The sequence below is a fragment of the Triturus cristatus genome, chromosome 6 (assembly GCF_964204655.1).
Source record: "Triturus cristatus chromosome 6, aTriCri1.1, whole genome shotgun sequence".
NCBI lineage: Eukaryota > Metazoa > Chordata > Amphibia > Caudata > Salamandridae > Triturus > Triturus cristatus.
The window spans coordinates 1,846,959,742-1,846,975,985 of record NC_140589.1 but is presented as its reverse complement, the minus strand read 5'-3'; the positions used below and the strand labels follow the sequence as shown (position 1 = coordinate 1,846,975,985).

The 16,244-nt window shown below is 50.5% G+C and overlaps 1 protein-coding gene across 4 annotated transcripts in view; it reads left to right on the top strand.

Moving 5' to 3' along the window:
* Positions 1-16,244, top strand: part of FNDC4 (fibronectin type III domain containing 4) — a 677,214-nt gene that overhangs the window by 196,807 nt on the left and 464,163 nt on the right. For all 4 annotated transcript variants that reach the window (XM_085613311.1, XM_085613312.1, XM_085613314.1 and 1 more), the window contains one exon: positions 12,652-13,104. In XM_085613311.1, coding sequence (XP_085469437.1) covers positions 12,963-13,104 — 142 coding nt within the window. In that variant the 5' untranslated portion in view covers positions 12,652-12,962. The remainder of the gene's footprint in view (positions 1-12,651; positions 13,105-16,244) is intronic.

Here is a 16,244-nt window from a genome sequence, read left to right as displayed (position 1 = left end):
AAACCCAGCCATGGGGCAGAGAGACAGGTGCACAAAAAGACACGAAACAAAAAAACAACACAAAGAAAGACAGGAGAACAGATATTGGACACAAAGAGAGGTGCAGAAAGAGACAACACAGAGGAAGGGGGAGAACAAAAAGATATGGGACACAGAGACAGGTACACAAAGAGACAGGGAACAAATAGACAACACCGAGAAAACAAACAGACATGGGGCACAGACACAGGTGTACAGAGAGACAAAAACACACAGGAATCATAGAAAAAGATCAAACAGACCGACACAGAGCACAAACACAGGTGCACAGAGACAGGAAACAAAGAGACAACACAAAGAAAGAGAGGAGAATAAATAGACCTGGGACAAAGAGACAGGAAACAAAGAGGCAACAGAGAAAAAAGAGAAAACAAACTGACAAGGAGCACAGAGACAGTGGCACAAAGAGACAGGTAACAAACAGACAACACAGAAAAAAAGAGAAAGCAAACAAACATGGGGCACAGAGACAGGTGCTCAAAGAGACACGAAACAAAAAAACACCGAAAGACAAGAGAACATACGGACATGGGACACAGAGACAGGCCACAAAGAGACAGGAAACAAAGATACAACACAGAGGAAGAGAGGAGAACAAACAGACATGTGGCACAGAGACAGGTGCACAAAGAAACTGGGAACAAAGAGACGACACATATGATGACAGGAGAACTAACAGAGTTGGGACACAAAGAGATGAGACATAGAGTAGATGTGTATAATGAGCCTGGGAGTGAAAAGACAGGGGACATAGTGGCAGGACACACTGCAGCATGCACAGAGAGAGCTGGGAGGCAGAAGCAGACACAGGATACTTTATGTTTCAGGCTGCTTGTTTAGCGCAGGTTGTATACCTCAGTTGCTTCTAGGCACTTCAGGGTGCTTTCACAAAGGTTCAGCATTACATAGATTGCCCCTAGAATGTATATAGCAAGACCAGGTAAGCTGTTTAAAGATAATCTGGCCGGTGTGTTAGAGTTGCAACAGACCAGAAGCAACAGGTATTTAAGGAAAGTGCACTTCATGGAGGTATGCACGGCCAGGGGGACCTGGCACAGGCGCATTCATGAGGGAAGAGGTTAGGGGCAGCGATTTAAATGGACCGGTACTGTCCGGCACTGAGTACCAGCACTTTTGTATTTGGAGAGGTAGAGAGTGCCTGCGCTTCTCAAGAGAGATGTAATACTTGTAATTGGAGAGGACTGGCACTTCTCACTCCGGTACAGGGTACCTGCACTTCTATTTTTCCATTTCAAGCACTGGTTAGGGGGGTGTGGGGCAGAGCTGGGATGGGTGTGTGTGACCCTGCCCCTCACATGGTGTAGGAGGGGGCACAGGGTGGCTAGTGTGGGAGCAGCACTGGTGTCACAGTATGTAGATTTGAGCCTGGGTGTCTCAGGGCAGGTTGTAGGGGAGGGGCCACTACTCCAAACCCCCCCCCCCCCATCCGTCGCCTCTGCTCCTGCTTCTGGGTGGGACCAGCTAATTGTTTCCTGTGAATCATGGGGTGCAGGGGGTTGGGGGGCCGGTGCCCCTACAGCCTTTGCATGCTGTTCAAGGCTAAAGTAAGGTAGGTTCAAGGAGTATAACTTGGAATAAAGTGGTTTTACGGCTCCTTCTGTCTGAGAACTGAGGCTGAGGTCAGGTCCCAATCCACGTCAAGCTCCTTCCTTTGAATTTGATGGTAGTTCACCTGAAGGGGGGGGGGGGCAAATAGAGGTTAATTGTTGAGGGTCCAGAATGAGAGTTTCAGTTTCAGCCCGTTGAGCCCCATCCAGGTCTCCAAGGCCATGAGTCCCCGGTCCATAAGTGTGAATCGGCCCCTCTTGCCGGATACCCTTCGGGGTGCAAGTGTAGTGATGGGCGTGTAGGAGGCACGTAGGAGGTACATGAAGGGCGTGAGGTGGATGTCTCAGGTGATCCGCAGGTGACTGGGCTGATGGAGGATGGAAGGTCTCCAAGCCATACTCTCTTCTTGCGGCTGGACGTGAAAGAGCTGCCCCGCTCCAGCCTGTCCTCCGAGACCTTGCCCACAGGCTGAGTCGATGTTCACATTTGTACTTGGTCTTAAGGAAACACACGGTCACTCCTTCAGGCTCCACCCATTTAGCCTTTATGGATCTCACCTCGGTCTTTGACTGGGTTAATAGCGCCAAGCTGTGGCAGTGAATGTTATCAATAGGGGTGATCAAGACATTGTATATTTTATTAGAGATCTCCAAGCTGGCACTGTGGCCTGAGTGCATCATTCTAATAACCTGGAACGCACCTGTTGTTTTCATATTGGTAGAGGAGTGAGACAGGGATGCATCCTGGTCCCTTTGCAAGCCGGAGCAGGCCCCGAGAGATACCCACGCTGACTGTGCACGAGTTGGGTCTCGACCCGTGCCCGTAGCACTCTATGCAGATGATGCAGTTTTATGGTCATAACGGGCAGGGGTTTGCAGGCCCTCTTGGAATCTTTTGCAGCTTTCATGGATAACTTGGATTTGTCGGTAAACATCAGCAAATCGTATGCGATCGTTGTGCACCCTCGTACAACTTAACAAAACCCTCTCACCTTGGGACACACATTTCCCATGACTAGGCCATTCCTATACCTGAGAATATGATTTGACTCATTCTCAAGCTGAAGCCCCGTAGTAAATGGGAAAAAAAGCAGATTTTATAGGGGCAAACGCAGCAGTCTTTATCTTTGCATCCAGGCTGGGCAGAAGACCCATTAGGGCATTGTAGCAGATTTATCGGGCCAAATGCATCTCAAGGATCGTTTATGGGAGTGAGATCGGGGGTTCACCAAATTCAACCTGTCGCAGATAGGAAATACTTTCTTAAGTCTTCTACTGTGTGTCCCCCAAAGTGTTTCAACTTCTGCAGCACATGAGGAATTGGGAGTTGGTTCTGTAACAGATGTAATGCTGCTCCGTCCTCTTCTTCTCTGGATAGATATTTGGTCTTGGGAGGAAACCAAGCTGAATAAGGAGATATTGGAAGATTGCCTTCCCGTGATCACTCCCCACACAACCCTTGGCTCAGGTATGTTAAGGAGGCCTTGCAAAGCCCAGGTAGGGTCCATCTATTTCACACCCCTGAGATCACAGTGAATCTGACCGTAATTGGACCAGAGATACGTCTATGAGGCTTTGGATTGCGGTCACTCCGGGTGCGTAGATATATTTTGCTGAAATCTGTTTATACAATGGAACTCTTCCTTTCAGTTGTAAAGAGTAATTCTGATCGTTTTTTACTCACCAGATTCAGGCTGGGTCTTTTGCACTCTTTGTTGTCTTTGCCACGGGATGGCTGCGACACACACACCCTTGTTGCGAGCGGCTGCGACAAGGGGTCTCCGCAGGACACCTTGCACTCTAGTCTGTTTGGTGATGTTTCTGCTGTTCCAAGGAAGGCTTATTTCATTCCTTTGCTGAACCGGGCTCCGTTCACCCGGGTGCGTCCAGCCCTCCTGCTTTTACAATTGTTGTCTGTTGATCTCTTTTTAAATGTAGCTGTTTTTTAAAATCGTAGTGAGTATGAACCCCATGTGTGAATCTTAGCGGATACTTTTAATGTATGTTTATTTCATGCAGCTATGTATTTTTATAGTGTTTTTTATGTATTATTGATATTGTACTGCTTTTATGGTTTGTACAAAAAACAAATAAAGCTTGATCGATTGATTGATTGATTGCCGACAGGTTGAGTCGATGTATGATACGTTTGTGAGCTGCGGGGTCATGTATGGCTGGAAGGTCACCAAGCCTGCTCAGCACGTCCCAGCCCTCCATCCATAGAGTGCTGCCTAGGCTGTCAGGGGGGACTCAGCACTTTGTCTCTGCTCCAGGGGAGGCTGCTATTTTATTGTCACAACTTTTCCTAGAGCTTTAGACGTCCAAGGGAGTCTACCTAGGGGCAGTAGTGTTTACGGTTAGTTGGGCCCCCAGGGTAGTGTGTCAGATGGAGGGGCTTCTCCTCTTTTGAGGGGCCCATTAATGAAGGTGGGAGCTGGGGTCTCCAGTGTTTGAGCGTGACTGTCAGTGACTAATGATACGAGTGGGTCACCAGAGCCCTTTCTGTGTCACCTACAGGACTCCTTAGACTTGGACAGGGCGAGCGGGAAGCTGCGCGTGGGTCACCTGGGCCCTTCCTCTGCCATCTACAGGACTCCTGAGGCTTGGACAGGGCGAGCTGGAAGCTGCGCTTGGGTCACCTGGGCCCTTCCTGTGTCACCAACAGGACTTCTGAGACTTGGACGCGGTGAGCGGGAAGCTGGGTGGGTCACCTGCGCCCTTGCTGTGTCACCTACAGGACTCCTGAGGCTTGGACGTGGTGAGCGGGAAGCTGCTCATGGGTCACCCAAGCCCTTCTGTGTCACCTACAGGGCTCCTGAGGCTTGGACAGGGCGAGCGGGACGCTGCGAGTGGGTCACCCGAGCCCTTCCTGTGTCACTTACAGAACTCCTGAAGCTTGTACAGGGCGAGCTGGAAGCTGCATGTGGGTCACCTGGACCCTTCCTGTGTCTCCTACAGGACTCTTGAGGCTTGGATGCAGTGAGCGGGAAGCTGCGCGTGGGTCACCTGGGCCATTCTTGTGTCACTTACAGGAGTCCTGAGGCTTGGATAGGGCGACCGGGAAGCTGTACGTGGGTCACCTGGGCCATTCTTGTTTCACTTATAGGAGTCCTGAGGCTTGGATAGGGCGACCGGGAAGCTGTACGTGGGTCACCAGAGCCCTTCCTATGTCACCTACAGGACTCCTGAGGCGTGGACAGGGCGAGCGGGAAGCTGCGCGTGGGTTTCCCGACCCCTTCCTGTGTCACCTACAGGACTTCTGAGGCTTGGACAGGGTGAGCGGGAAGCTGCACGTGGGTCACCAGAGCCCTTCCTGTGTCACCTACAGGACTCCCGAGGCTTGGAAAGGGTGAGCGGGAGGCTGCGCGATGGTCACCTGGCCCTTTCTGTGTCACCTACAGGACTCCTGCAGCTTGAACTGGGTGAGCAGGAAGCCGCGCATGGGTCACCTGGGCCCTTACTGCATCACCTACAGGACTCCCGATGCTTTGACAGGGCGAGCGGGACGCTGCGCATGGGTCACCAAAGCCCTTCCTGTGTCACTCAGAGGAGTCCTCAGGCTTGGACACAGTGAGCAGGAAGCTGCACGTGGGTCACTTGACCCTTCCTGTGTCACCTTCAGGACTCCTGAGGCTTCGACAGGGTGAATGGGAAACTCCGCGTGGGTCACCCAAGCCCTTCCTGAGTCACTTACAGGACTCCTGAGGCTTGGACAGGGTGAGCTGGTAGCTTCGCGTGGGTCACGTGGGCCCTACCTGTGTCACCTACAGGACTCCTGAGGCTTGGACTGGGTGAGCAGGAAGCCGCGCGTGAGCCACCTGGTCCCTTACTGTGTCACCTACAAGAGTCCTGAGGATTGGACAGGGCGAGCGGGAAGCTGTGCATGGGTCACCCGAGCCCTTCCTGTGTCACCTACAGCCAGGATTCCTGAGGCTTGGACACGCGACACGGTGAGCGGGAACCTACGTGTGGGTCACCTGGGCCCTTCTTGTGTCACTCACATGAGTCCTGTGGGTTGAATGCGGTGAGCGGGAAGCTGAACGTGAGTCCCCCGAGCCCTTCCTGTGTCACCTACAGTACTCCTGAGGCTTGGACAGGGCGAGCGGGAAGCTTCGAGTGGGTCACCTGGGCCCTTCCTTTGTCTCCTACAGCACTCCTGAGGCTTGGGCAGGGCGAGCAGGAAGCTGCACGTAGGTCATCCGAGCCCTCCCTGTGTCACTTACTGGACTCCTGAGGCTTGGACAGGGTGAGCGGGACGCTGCGAGTGGGTCACCGGGGCCCTTCCTGTGTCACCCACAGGAGTCCTCAGGGTTGGACAGGGCGAGCGGGAAGCTGCACGTGGATCATCTGAGCCCTGCCTGTGTCACTCACAGGACTCCTGAGGCTTGGACAGGGCGAGAGGGAAGCTGCGCGTGGGTCATTGGGCCCTTCCCGTTTCACCTCCTGAGGCTTGGACAGGGCAAGCAGGAAGCTGTGCGTGGGTCACCTGAGCCCTTCCTGTGTCACCTACAGGACTCCTGAGGCTTGGACTGGGTGAGCAGGAAGCCGCGCGTGAGTCACCTGGGTCCTTACTGAGTCACCTAGGCCCTTACTGAGTCACCTACAGGACTTCTGAGGGTTGAACAGGGTGAGCGAGAAGTTGTACGTGGGTCACCCGAGCCCTTCCTGTATCATTTACAGGAGTCCTGAGGCTTGGACAGGGCGAGCGGGAAGCTGTGCATGGGTCACCCGAGCCCTTCCTGTGTCACCTACAGCCAGGACTCGTGAGGCTTGGGCAGGGCGAGCAGAAAGCTGCATGTAGGTCATCCGAGCCCTTCCTGTGTCACTTACAGGACTCCTGACAGGGTGAGCAGGAAGCTGCGAGTGGGTCACCGGGGCCCTTCCTGTGTCACCCACAGGAGTCCTCAGGGTTGGACAGGGTGAGCGGGAAGCTGCACGTGGGTCACCTGAGCCCTTCCTGTGTCACTCACGTGACTCCTGAGGCTTGGACAGGGCGAGAGGGAAGCTGCGCGTGGGTCATTGGGCCCTTCCTGTTTCACCTCCTGAGGCTTAGACAGGGCAAGCGAGAAGCTGTGCGTGGGTCTCCTGAGCCCTTCCTGTGTCACTTACAGGACTCCCGAGGCTTGGACAGGGCGAGCGGGAAGCTTCGTGTGGGTCACCTAGGCCTTTTCTTTGTCACGTACAGGACTCGTGAGGCTTGGGCAGGGTGAGCAGGAAGCTGCGCGTCGGTCACCTGAGACCTTCCTGTGTCACTCATAGGACTCCTGAGGCTTGGGTGGGGTGATCGGGCGGCTGTTCAGGGTCATCTATGGTGGTGGTGGCTCTGCTGTGTATGAGGTCAATGGCTGTTCTTATTTTTTCCACGTTGTATGACAAGTTTTTTACACCCCTGGAGGTACCTCGGGACTGCTGGAGTCTTGTGTCTGTCCTCAACCAAGAATGTTGTGGTGGCACAGAGAGCGCTGTGGTACGTGATGCGTGCGTGTTTGTGGCTGGTTGTAAAGGTGCGGTTGGGGTCCCTCAATCTGTGAACCAGTGATTGCTGTGTTCACGGCGAGCGCCTTGAAGAGAGGTGTGGGTGGGCGGTCATTTGTTGCACTCTTTTCGGAGTCTGCTTGTTGGGTGTGCTGTTGTGAAGGGAAGCCTGCCTTAATACCTAAACAAAAAGCACAAAATGGAAAGGCCACAAACCCACAAGAAACAGAGAGGGTGGGACATTTACACGGAGGCAGCCGGGTGGGACATATAAATACACATGATCGGAATACCCATGCTCCCCAGGGCACTGATGTAATGAAGTCAGAGGATTATTAATAGTTTTGCATTAGAGTAACATTCGCCCATAAATCAATGACGCCGCCGGGCATGCGGTGGGTGCTGTGACCGAGGCGGCCATTATTTCCTTGGGAGTCATGGGTTTGTGTGTGGGTGGGTGCGTGTGTGCGTATGGGATGTGCGTGCACTGCACGTGCTTGTATGTGTGTGCATGTAGGCTGGTGCGTGTCCTGTATGTGCGTTTGCATATGTGCACTTGATTACATATTTAAAAGCCTGCACAGTTAAGATAATGTATTTATATTTAAAACTCATATCGCATGTACCTCGCGCATTGCTACTCCTTCGGTAGATACATATAGGCTCATTTACAAGCCATGTGCGCCGCCAGAATGTCACTTTTAATGACACTCGAGCGGCAAAGAGGGCAGACCCACATCTACAAGGCCACGTAAAGCCACCCTACTTGGCTTTTCATGGCCATGTAGATATGGAGTGAGGCAAAGCAGCGCCAGTCGCTGGGTTGCCTCACACTACAATGGGGAGGCATGCCTTGTGTGTTATGATGGGTGTTCCCTCACAATACCCATGGAATTTGACAAATTCCCAGATTTACAAGCTGCATGCATCAAAATTTTACACCCCCGCCAAGGAAGGCCTAGGGGAGGCACAACGAGGAGAAATAACTTTATTTCTCCTCACTTTTTCCTCTTTCTATGTGTGCTGCACTCTCCTCCATTGATTGTTTTTGTGCAGGAAGGTGTCCCTTCCTGCTCAAAGCAATCATCCATACAACGCAGATACCCTTGCACAAGGGTGCCCGCATTGGCGCATGGCAGGCGTTGGTGTGCCAGCGCTGTGGAAGAGGACAGGAAGCAGCAATATCTCATAGATACGGCGCGTTCCTACCCTTCTCTTTTGACGTAGATCAATGCAGCAGGAAGGCTTGGGCTTGGGTTTGAAAATGAGGCCCACAGTGCCAAGAAACCTCCTCCATCCACTTCAACCGATGCGATGATAAACATGTTACTCTTCCTGGTGTCTACTTGGGTTGTGTACTCCCTGTGTAGCCACACAATTCCGAGCCACATTTTATGGGCATGATAATATGCTGAAAGCGCCGTTTGCACCCAGTTTTCATGTGTGGAGGAGCTGTGTTCTGACAAATAATGAAATGCCTGATTCTGGAACCATGAGAGACCCCACCAGAGAGACGTTGTAATCTCTGATCGTCTCCCCACCGACCCCTCCCACCTTAACACACCCTCCAATCCAGGTACTGTCCTGCACTGTTTCTTTTGTGCCTTAGTCTTGACTGTCCCTTCAATATGCCTTCTTTCTTATCTGTCGCTCCGCCTCTCCCTGTCTTGTTCTTCACTCGCTCTCTCTCCCGCCCTCTTTCACCCCTCTTTCCCTTGCTCACCCTCCCTCGGTTTCTCTAACTCTTTCCCCCTTGTTTCTCAAGCCTTCTCTCTGGCTGTCTCTCCCAGGACTGCCTTGCCTCTCACTACGTTTTGTTCTCACACTGACTGTCCAGCGTTGTCTTTTTATTACTAAAACGAAACAAACCAAGCACGTTACTCAAATAGTAGGTACGGCCTACCTGAGCCACCCTCTCTCCCCTAGCCCCGCTCTAGGCCTGACCTCAGGAGCTGCCTGCCTGGCCGTAGGACCTGTCTGTCTGACCTCAGAAGGTGTCTGCCTGACCTCTAGAGCTGCCTACCTGGCTTCAAGAGCTGCCTGCCTGACCTCAGGAGCTGCCTGCCAGGCCTCAGGAGCTGCCTGCCTGGCCTCAGGAGCTGCCTGCCTGGCCTCAGGAGCTGTCTGCCTGACCTCAGGAGCTGCCTGCCTGACTTCAGGCGCTTCCTGCCTGGCCACAGGACCTGCCTGTCTGACCTCAAGAGGTGTCTGCCTGACCTCTAGAGCTGCCTACCTGGCCAAAGGAGCTGCCTGCCTGGTTGCAGGAGCTGCCTATCTGACCTCAGGAGCTGCCTGCCTGGCCTCAGGAGTTGCCGGCCTGGCCGCAGGACCTGCCTGTCTGACCTCAGGAGGTGTTTGCCTGGCCGCAGAAGCTGCCTACCTGACCTCTAGAGCTGCCTACCTGACCTCTAGAGCTGCCTGCCTGGTCCTCAGAGCTGCCTGCCTGCCTGCCTGCCCGCAGGACCTGCTTGTCGGACCTCAGGAGAGGTCTGCCTGGACTCAGGAGGCGTCTGCCTGGCCTCAGGAGCTCCTACCTGACCCCAGGAGCTGCCTGCCGGGCCCCAGGAGCTGCCTGCCTGGCCTCATGAGCTGTCTGCCTGCCTGACCTCAGGAGCTGCCTACCTTGCCTCCGGAGCTGTCTGCCTGCCTGGCCTCAGGAGCTGTCTGCCTGCCTGACCACAGGAGCTGCCTGCCTGGCCTCAGGAACTGCCTACCTGGCCTCAGGAGCTGTCTGCCTGCCTGACCTCAGGAGCTGCCTGCCTGGCATCAGGAGCTGCCTGCCTGTCATCAGGAGCTGCCTGCCTGGCCTCAGGAGCTGTCTGCCTGCCTGACCTCAGGAGCTGCCTGCCTGACCTCAGGAGCAGCCTACCTGGCCTCAGGAGCTGCCTGTCTGGCCTCAGGAGCTGCCTGCCTGGCCTCCTCTGTCATTTATTCATGTTTACTGAGCTCTGAAGCTCGAAGCAGGAATTGGAGAGCATAGGAACGTCTGCTTCACAAAATGCAGTTGTGAATCCACTCCTACAGGCTCCCTTCCTTCCCCAGTTTGCAATATATTTTCAATTCCAGGAGTACTCACGAGAAGCTGTCATTTACACAGCTTTCCGGCGAATGCCCCAGAAATCCCTTTGTGAATTCCATTATACCGGGGTACATTTGCCTAAGTGAAAATTTTATAGCTCATGCACCTAGTAACTTTCTTTTTTCTCTCCACATGGTAAATATTTTGACTGTGGAGAGAACCCAACTGTTTCATCCCCAAAACGTGACCACTTCCTTATCATTTGCCGCCATGAAACGGATTTACTCCCATGGACTTCATTTAGGGGTTTCTGGGTCTCAGCTACAATCCCTTGCTTGCCCTCTGCGACCTCTGGTACTGCCTATGCGACCCTTGGCCAGAGAGGTGGCAGAATCAGTGTCAGGAACACAGGGGAGGCTTATGGACGTCAGTTGGGGCTCCAAATTCTTTGTATTCTGTAAAAGAATATATTACATTAATACTGCAATATATATATACATATATATATACATATATATATGTATATATATATATGTGTGTGTATATATACATTTATATATTTATATACATACATATATAATATATACATACATACATATATATATATATATACATACATACATATATAGATATACATTTCACATTTTTCACTGCTAGTGTAATACAAATGGAGTTCAATTAGCTGGAATATGACCGTCTCTGGCCTATGATTTAAGTAAAAAAAATGCTTATACATGTATGTTGTGTGCATGCTTGCGGGTAAGAGTGTGTTTAGGTGAGAGAGAGTTTGTGCAAATGTGAATGTGTGTGCATGTATGAGCATGTGTGTGTGAGTGAAAGTGGAGGTCAAAGTGCATGTGATGTCACTTTCGCTACCCCAGGCATTTTGGGCAATTGATGCCCATGGGCACTTCTGCCCTTGGCAGCTGTAGGTTTCAGACCATTACCAGGGTGGAATGGGTTGTGAAAATGTTTATGAAATGCACAAACATGCCTGTGGGCATGCACATCCTACGGCATTCCCACGCCGCAACACCACCGCCCGCCTCTGAAAATAGATTTACTCAAATAAAAATCTTGTGTAGGTAAAACTTTTTATGAGTGTAAAACCATCTATTGCAACTATATAAATTGTTATGGCACTTGTGAAAAGGCTAACAGCACCTTCCAGATAAAGTTAGACCTACAAGCAGCTTTGTGAATGAGGTCTGAAGAGTGGAAACACATTAAGTTCCTTTCAATTTGTAAGTGACATAAAAGCTTTTTTACAGAGACCACAAGAAAATTGGGAGCCTTTGGTGTATTTGATTTCATATTCAATACTGTTTTTATGGGGTTTTTGTTAAAGGGATTTTTAATGACGTTTTTTCCACGATTATCCGTTTTCCGTGCATTCGCTATCCTGCCTGTTACCAAATATTGTTGTATTAACTCAACTGCCACTGTTTCCAAGGGCAATAAATATTACTTTTCACCCCTCCCCCCTCCTGCTCCAAGATAGATATGATGCTTTGGAGAGTCTTTCTACTATGTTTGTACACCTCAGAAATATCAGAGTCTCTGGCAAGGCCACTGACAATATGTCACAATAGAGAACCAAAATATGATGGGGGGCGTACATTATGTGGCTAGGAAGGGGAAACGATGTATGGGACTATGCGATTATAACCAAATTCTGCAGCCGATTCTGTGTCATTATTATATAGCAGTTGTGAAACTTTAACACACTTGGTGCCTGATTTTGAGTTTGGTGGTGCGGCGTCGGGTCTGTCCAATTTGCCGCACCGTCAAAACCGCGGTCAGGCCGCCCACCAGATTCCGAGTAATTCTTGTGTGCTTTTATTTTACATTCCTACGGTGGTGCCCTGAAAATGTGCACCGCAATGGGAATACCAAAAACAGTTCCTGCATGGCATGGACTGTTAGGTCCATGCCGAGCAGGAACTGGGGTGCACGCCCACAGGGGCGCACATGTTGTGCCCCCATGGATGCACCCCAGAGCGCAGAGGCACAAGAGGGTCCTGCAGGGCCCCCTTTGTTTCCTCTCCGCCACAGTTTTCATGGGGTGGAACTGCCATGAAAACTGTGGCTAAGAAGAAACTCGTAATATGCTTGGCGGGACTGCGGCAGCCCCACCAAGCATATTGCGGCCTCCTGACCACCACAACACCACCAGGGAACGGCAGTTCACTTCCCTGGCGGCTGCTGCGGGGCAATGGTGGCCGACTGCCCTTTTACTAATAGGGCGGTCAGGAGTCCCACCCAACCCCCATGAGTCTGGCGACCCGTAGACCATCAGACTCGTAATTAAGCCCTTAGTTATTGGTACAAAGGCATCACAACTTCAGAAAATAGAGATTTCATAAGAAGAAAATCAGAAAATTGCACAGATCCTATTGAAAATGTTATTTTCCTACAAATATTGATTTTGTCTTACACTAAAGCATATTTTCAGTGAAATTGTAAAGCTTTAGGCATTCAATGTTCTAAATTCTCCCAACGTATTGCCTACAGCTCTGACACATCCTCTCTCTTTTGACTTCTCTACAGGAGTGAGACCTCACCAAACCCAGAGGCCTCCAGACCAGCTGGTACTCCCATGACAGAGGACAAGGTCTTGTGTCTGCAAGTGCTATGACCTGGGGGTCACCCCGGGCCCTGCCGGACCCTCCTGCGGCTACCTGTCCTAGACATAGAGGTCTCCTGCTCCAGATGCCAGGGGTTTTCTGCCCCTCTGCTGCCAGGTGGCCAAAGCCTCCTTACCTGCACCCTCTGAGGGATCCCGGAGTCCAGCTGACTGATGACCCCTGGGGCAGGAAGGGATTTATCGGCGCAGACTCTGCCCTCTGATTGCGAAGCCAATGATTCCTTGCTTCTCCCAGCAATTTAAGGGGAACCTTGGGACCTGGACTTCAGAAGCCGAGGAGATGGCTCATATCCTCATATTCCTGAATCCAGCCATGTTGGTCATCTTCAGCTGTGACTTCTGCCTGGTGAAAGCAAGTAAGTGATGCAGACATCATCGCTCTGCGGGTTTGTGACAATCATGTGTCAATTCATCCTATGGCATACAAGGTTAAAACTGCTCTGGGTTGTTTGGGTTCCCATTCAGAGGGCTTGTGGTCTACCAGTTTCAGCCCCAGTCTATTTCAGGAGATGCCCTTCTTCAGGGCCTACAATTGATGTCATGGTAATGAGCACCGTTTGGTGTTTTGTGCTTGCCTGTTTATACAAGTGGATTGTATTGGGGCTAGGCCAATAATGAGATTGATATGATTGGTTTCATGTCTGTTGTGGCACAATACAGTAAGAATGATAGAATAGAATGTGCCCCAGAGTAATTACGGGAGCTAGAATTAGTGAAAACATCCCACTCACTATATCTGCTTTTGGTATAGGTGCTTCCTTACGTGCCAGAAGGCAGCGATGTTGGATCGTTTGTAGAGGTGCACCCAGATGTTGTTATGTACAAATAACACTCCTCCAGTAGTTAACATGATGTCAGGTTGCATAGTGACCGACTGGTGGTGTTCAGTTTTGCAGTGGTGGCTGGAGTACGACACACACCCTCTGCATCAAAACCTCTGGCCACTGCACGTGACAAGCCATCTACTGCCAGGGAAGATGTGGGCAGGAGGTGGGCAGAGCACCCTAGAGAGATTGGGAAACAAAACTGGAATATAAGGGAGGGACACTGCAAGAATGGCATGGGAATGGGGGGACTTAAGTGGGCATCACGTGCGGTTCTCATTATAACAGCGAAGAGAAAAGGGGTCACGGATGTGTCTCCTGTGTCTTCCTTTCTACAGATACATTGGCAAAGTCAATATGTCTGGCTTTTTGTTAGGGGGAAGTGTGTGATAGTGTATGTGTAGGCAAGCACCTATCTGTGTTTGTATGTTTGTGTGCGTATGAGTGAGTGTGTGTGAGTAAATGAATGAGCAAGTGTGTCTGTGTGTGCATGTATAACTCACACTGTGAGGACTGGATCGGTCCTCACAACGTTGGGTAACCTTCACACAACCAGACAAGCACTATCTTTGTGAGGACTGGTGTGTTATAAGGACTGGTCCTGGTAGTGTGTTCAGGTACTTTCAAGCAAGTGTATCAAACGACTAAAAGTGCAGTTACATGTGCTTCGGTCCGCTTTATAACCTACACACACATGGAGTTAGAATAGTAAATACACACTTCATTACACTAAATGGCCGGCCCTCATAAGAATAGAAATGTTATGGTGTGCGTTCATGCATATGTGTTTGTGTGTGTGTAGACGAGCGTCTCTGTGTGTATATTTGTGTACATACGAGTGAGTGTGTGTGGGTAAATGAATGAGCAAGTGTGAGTGTATGCATGTGTGTGTTTGTGTGTGTGTAGGTGAGCATCTGTGTGTGTGTGTTTGTGTGCGTACAAGTGTGTGTGGGTAAATGAATGAGCAAGTGTGAGTATATGTGTGCATATGTGTGTGGGCAAGCATCAGTGTGTGTATGTGTGTGTGCATACAAGTGAGTGTGTGTGAGTAAATGATTGAGCATGTGTGAGTGTGTGCATGTGTGAGTGTGTGTGTTTGTGTGTGTGTGTAGGTGATTGTTTCTGTGTGTATATTTGTGTGTGTATGAGTGAGTGTGTGTGGGTAAATTAATGAGCAAGTGTGAGTGTATGTGTGTGTGAGTGGATGTGTGTGTGTCTGTGTGTATGCAAGCATCTGTGTGTGTATGTTTGTGTGCGTATGAGTGAGTGTGTGTGGGTAAATGAATGAGCGAGTGCAAGTGTATGCATGTGTGTGTGCATGTGTGTTTGGGTGTGAGTATGCTAGCATCTGTGTGTGTATGTGTGTATGAGTGAGTGTGCATGGACAAATGAATGAACGAGTGTGAGTGTATACATGTGTGTGCTTGTGTGTGTTTGTGTGTGTATGAGAGCATCTGTGTGTGTATGTTTGTGTGTGTGGCTAAATGAATGAGCGTGTGCAAGTGTATGCATGTGTGTGTGCATGTGTGTTTGGGTGTGAGTATGCTAGCATCTGTGTGTGTATGTGTGTATGAGTGAGTGTGCATGGATAAATGAATGAGTTAGTGTGAGTGTATACATGTGTGTGCTTGTGTGTGTTTGTGTGTGTATGAGAGCATCTGTGTGTGTATGTTTGTGTGTGTGGCTAAATGAATGAGTGAGTGCGAGTTTATGCGTGTGTGCGTGTGTGTGTGTGTATCCCCTGTCCTCAGCTGTCCTACAAAGAACAAATCCATAGTGAGTGCCTGCACCGGGCTGCCTCAGTATGTGAGCCGGGAGGAGGGCTCGTCTCTGATCAGACTGCATAAGCAGAGACAAGCGGACAAGGAGCCAAAAGATGGACTTTGCATAACAGGTCAGGTGAACTGAAAAAGCTGACACAGCACAGGAGATACTTTTGTTTGATGCAAGGCGACGCCAGATAAGATCATTTGTGCCAGCAATGGAGTGCATGTTATCTTGTAGATGAAAAACTGTTTGCAGAAAGGTGAAAATGCGTTACTCAGAGCAGTGAAGGAAGCACCGTGGTGGTGAAACACTGTGACGAGGATGCTGGAGATTGCACAAGACACGGGTCCCACCCGCGTCTGCATCTGGCACCAACACTGGTGCGCGCATGTTGGCGCTATGCACAAGGCGCTGTGTACCAAGTGTTTTCTATTCAGGGAGCTTTAATTAGAAAGTGAACTTGCAGAACACAGCCTGGTGACTACACAGTGCATGGTGGTGCTGGTCACAGGTGGCGAGTGGGGAAGGAAGTCCACATGTGTTGGTGGGAGCAGCCAGAAGAGGCACAGCGGAAGGGCAAGCACCCCTGACGTTGTCCCAGTACAGGGAAATGACCTGTGGTAAGATAGCAGACGGGCCTCAAAGATGGTGGCGCCCAAGAGTGCATTTAGGGAAGTTTGCAAGTTTACATAAATGTGCCAAGTCATACTGGGAGGCTGCACACAGGTGCTGTTAACTTGTAGGTAACAACTACAGTGGCGCAAGCATGAAACTACTATTTGAAATCTAATGAAAACTGAAAACACAAATCCTGTAGGTTTGACGAGCAGTTTTTTTTTTAGTAAGTGTTAACATATTTGAGATAGAGTTGTGGGCACGTTTTATTTTATTTTACTTTGTGATTG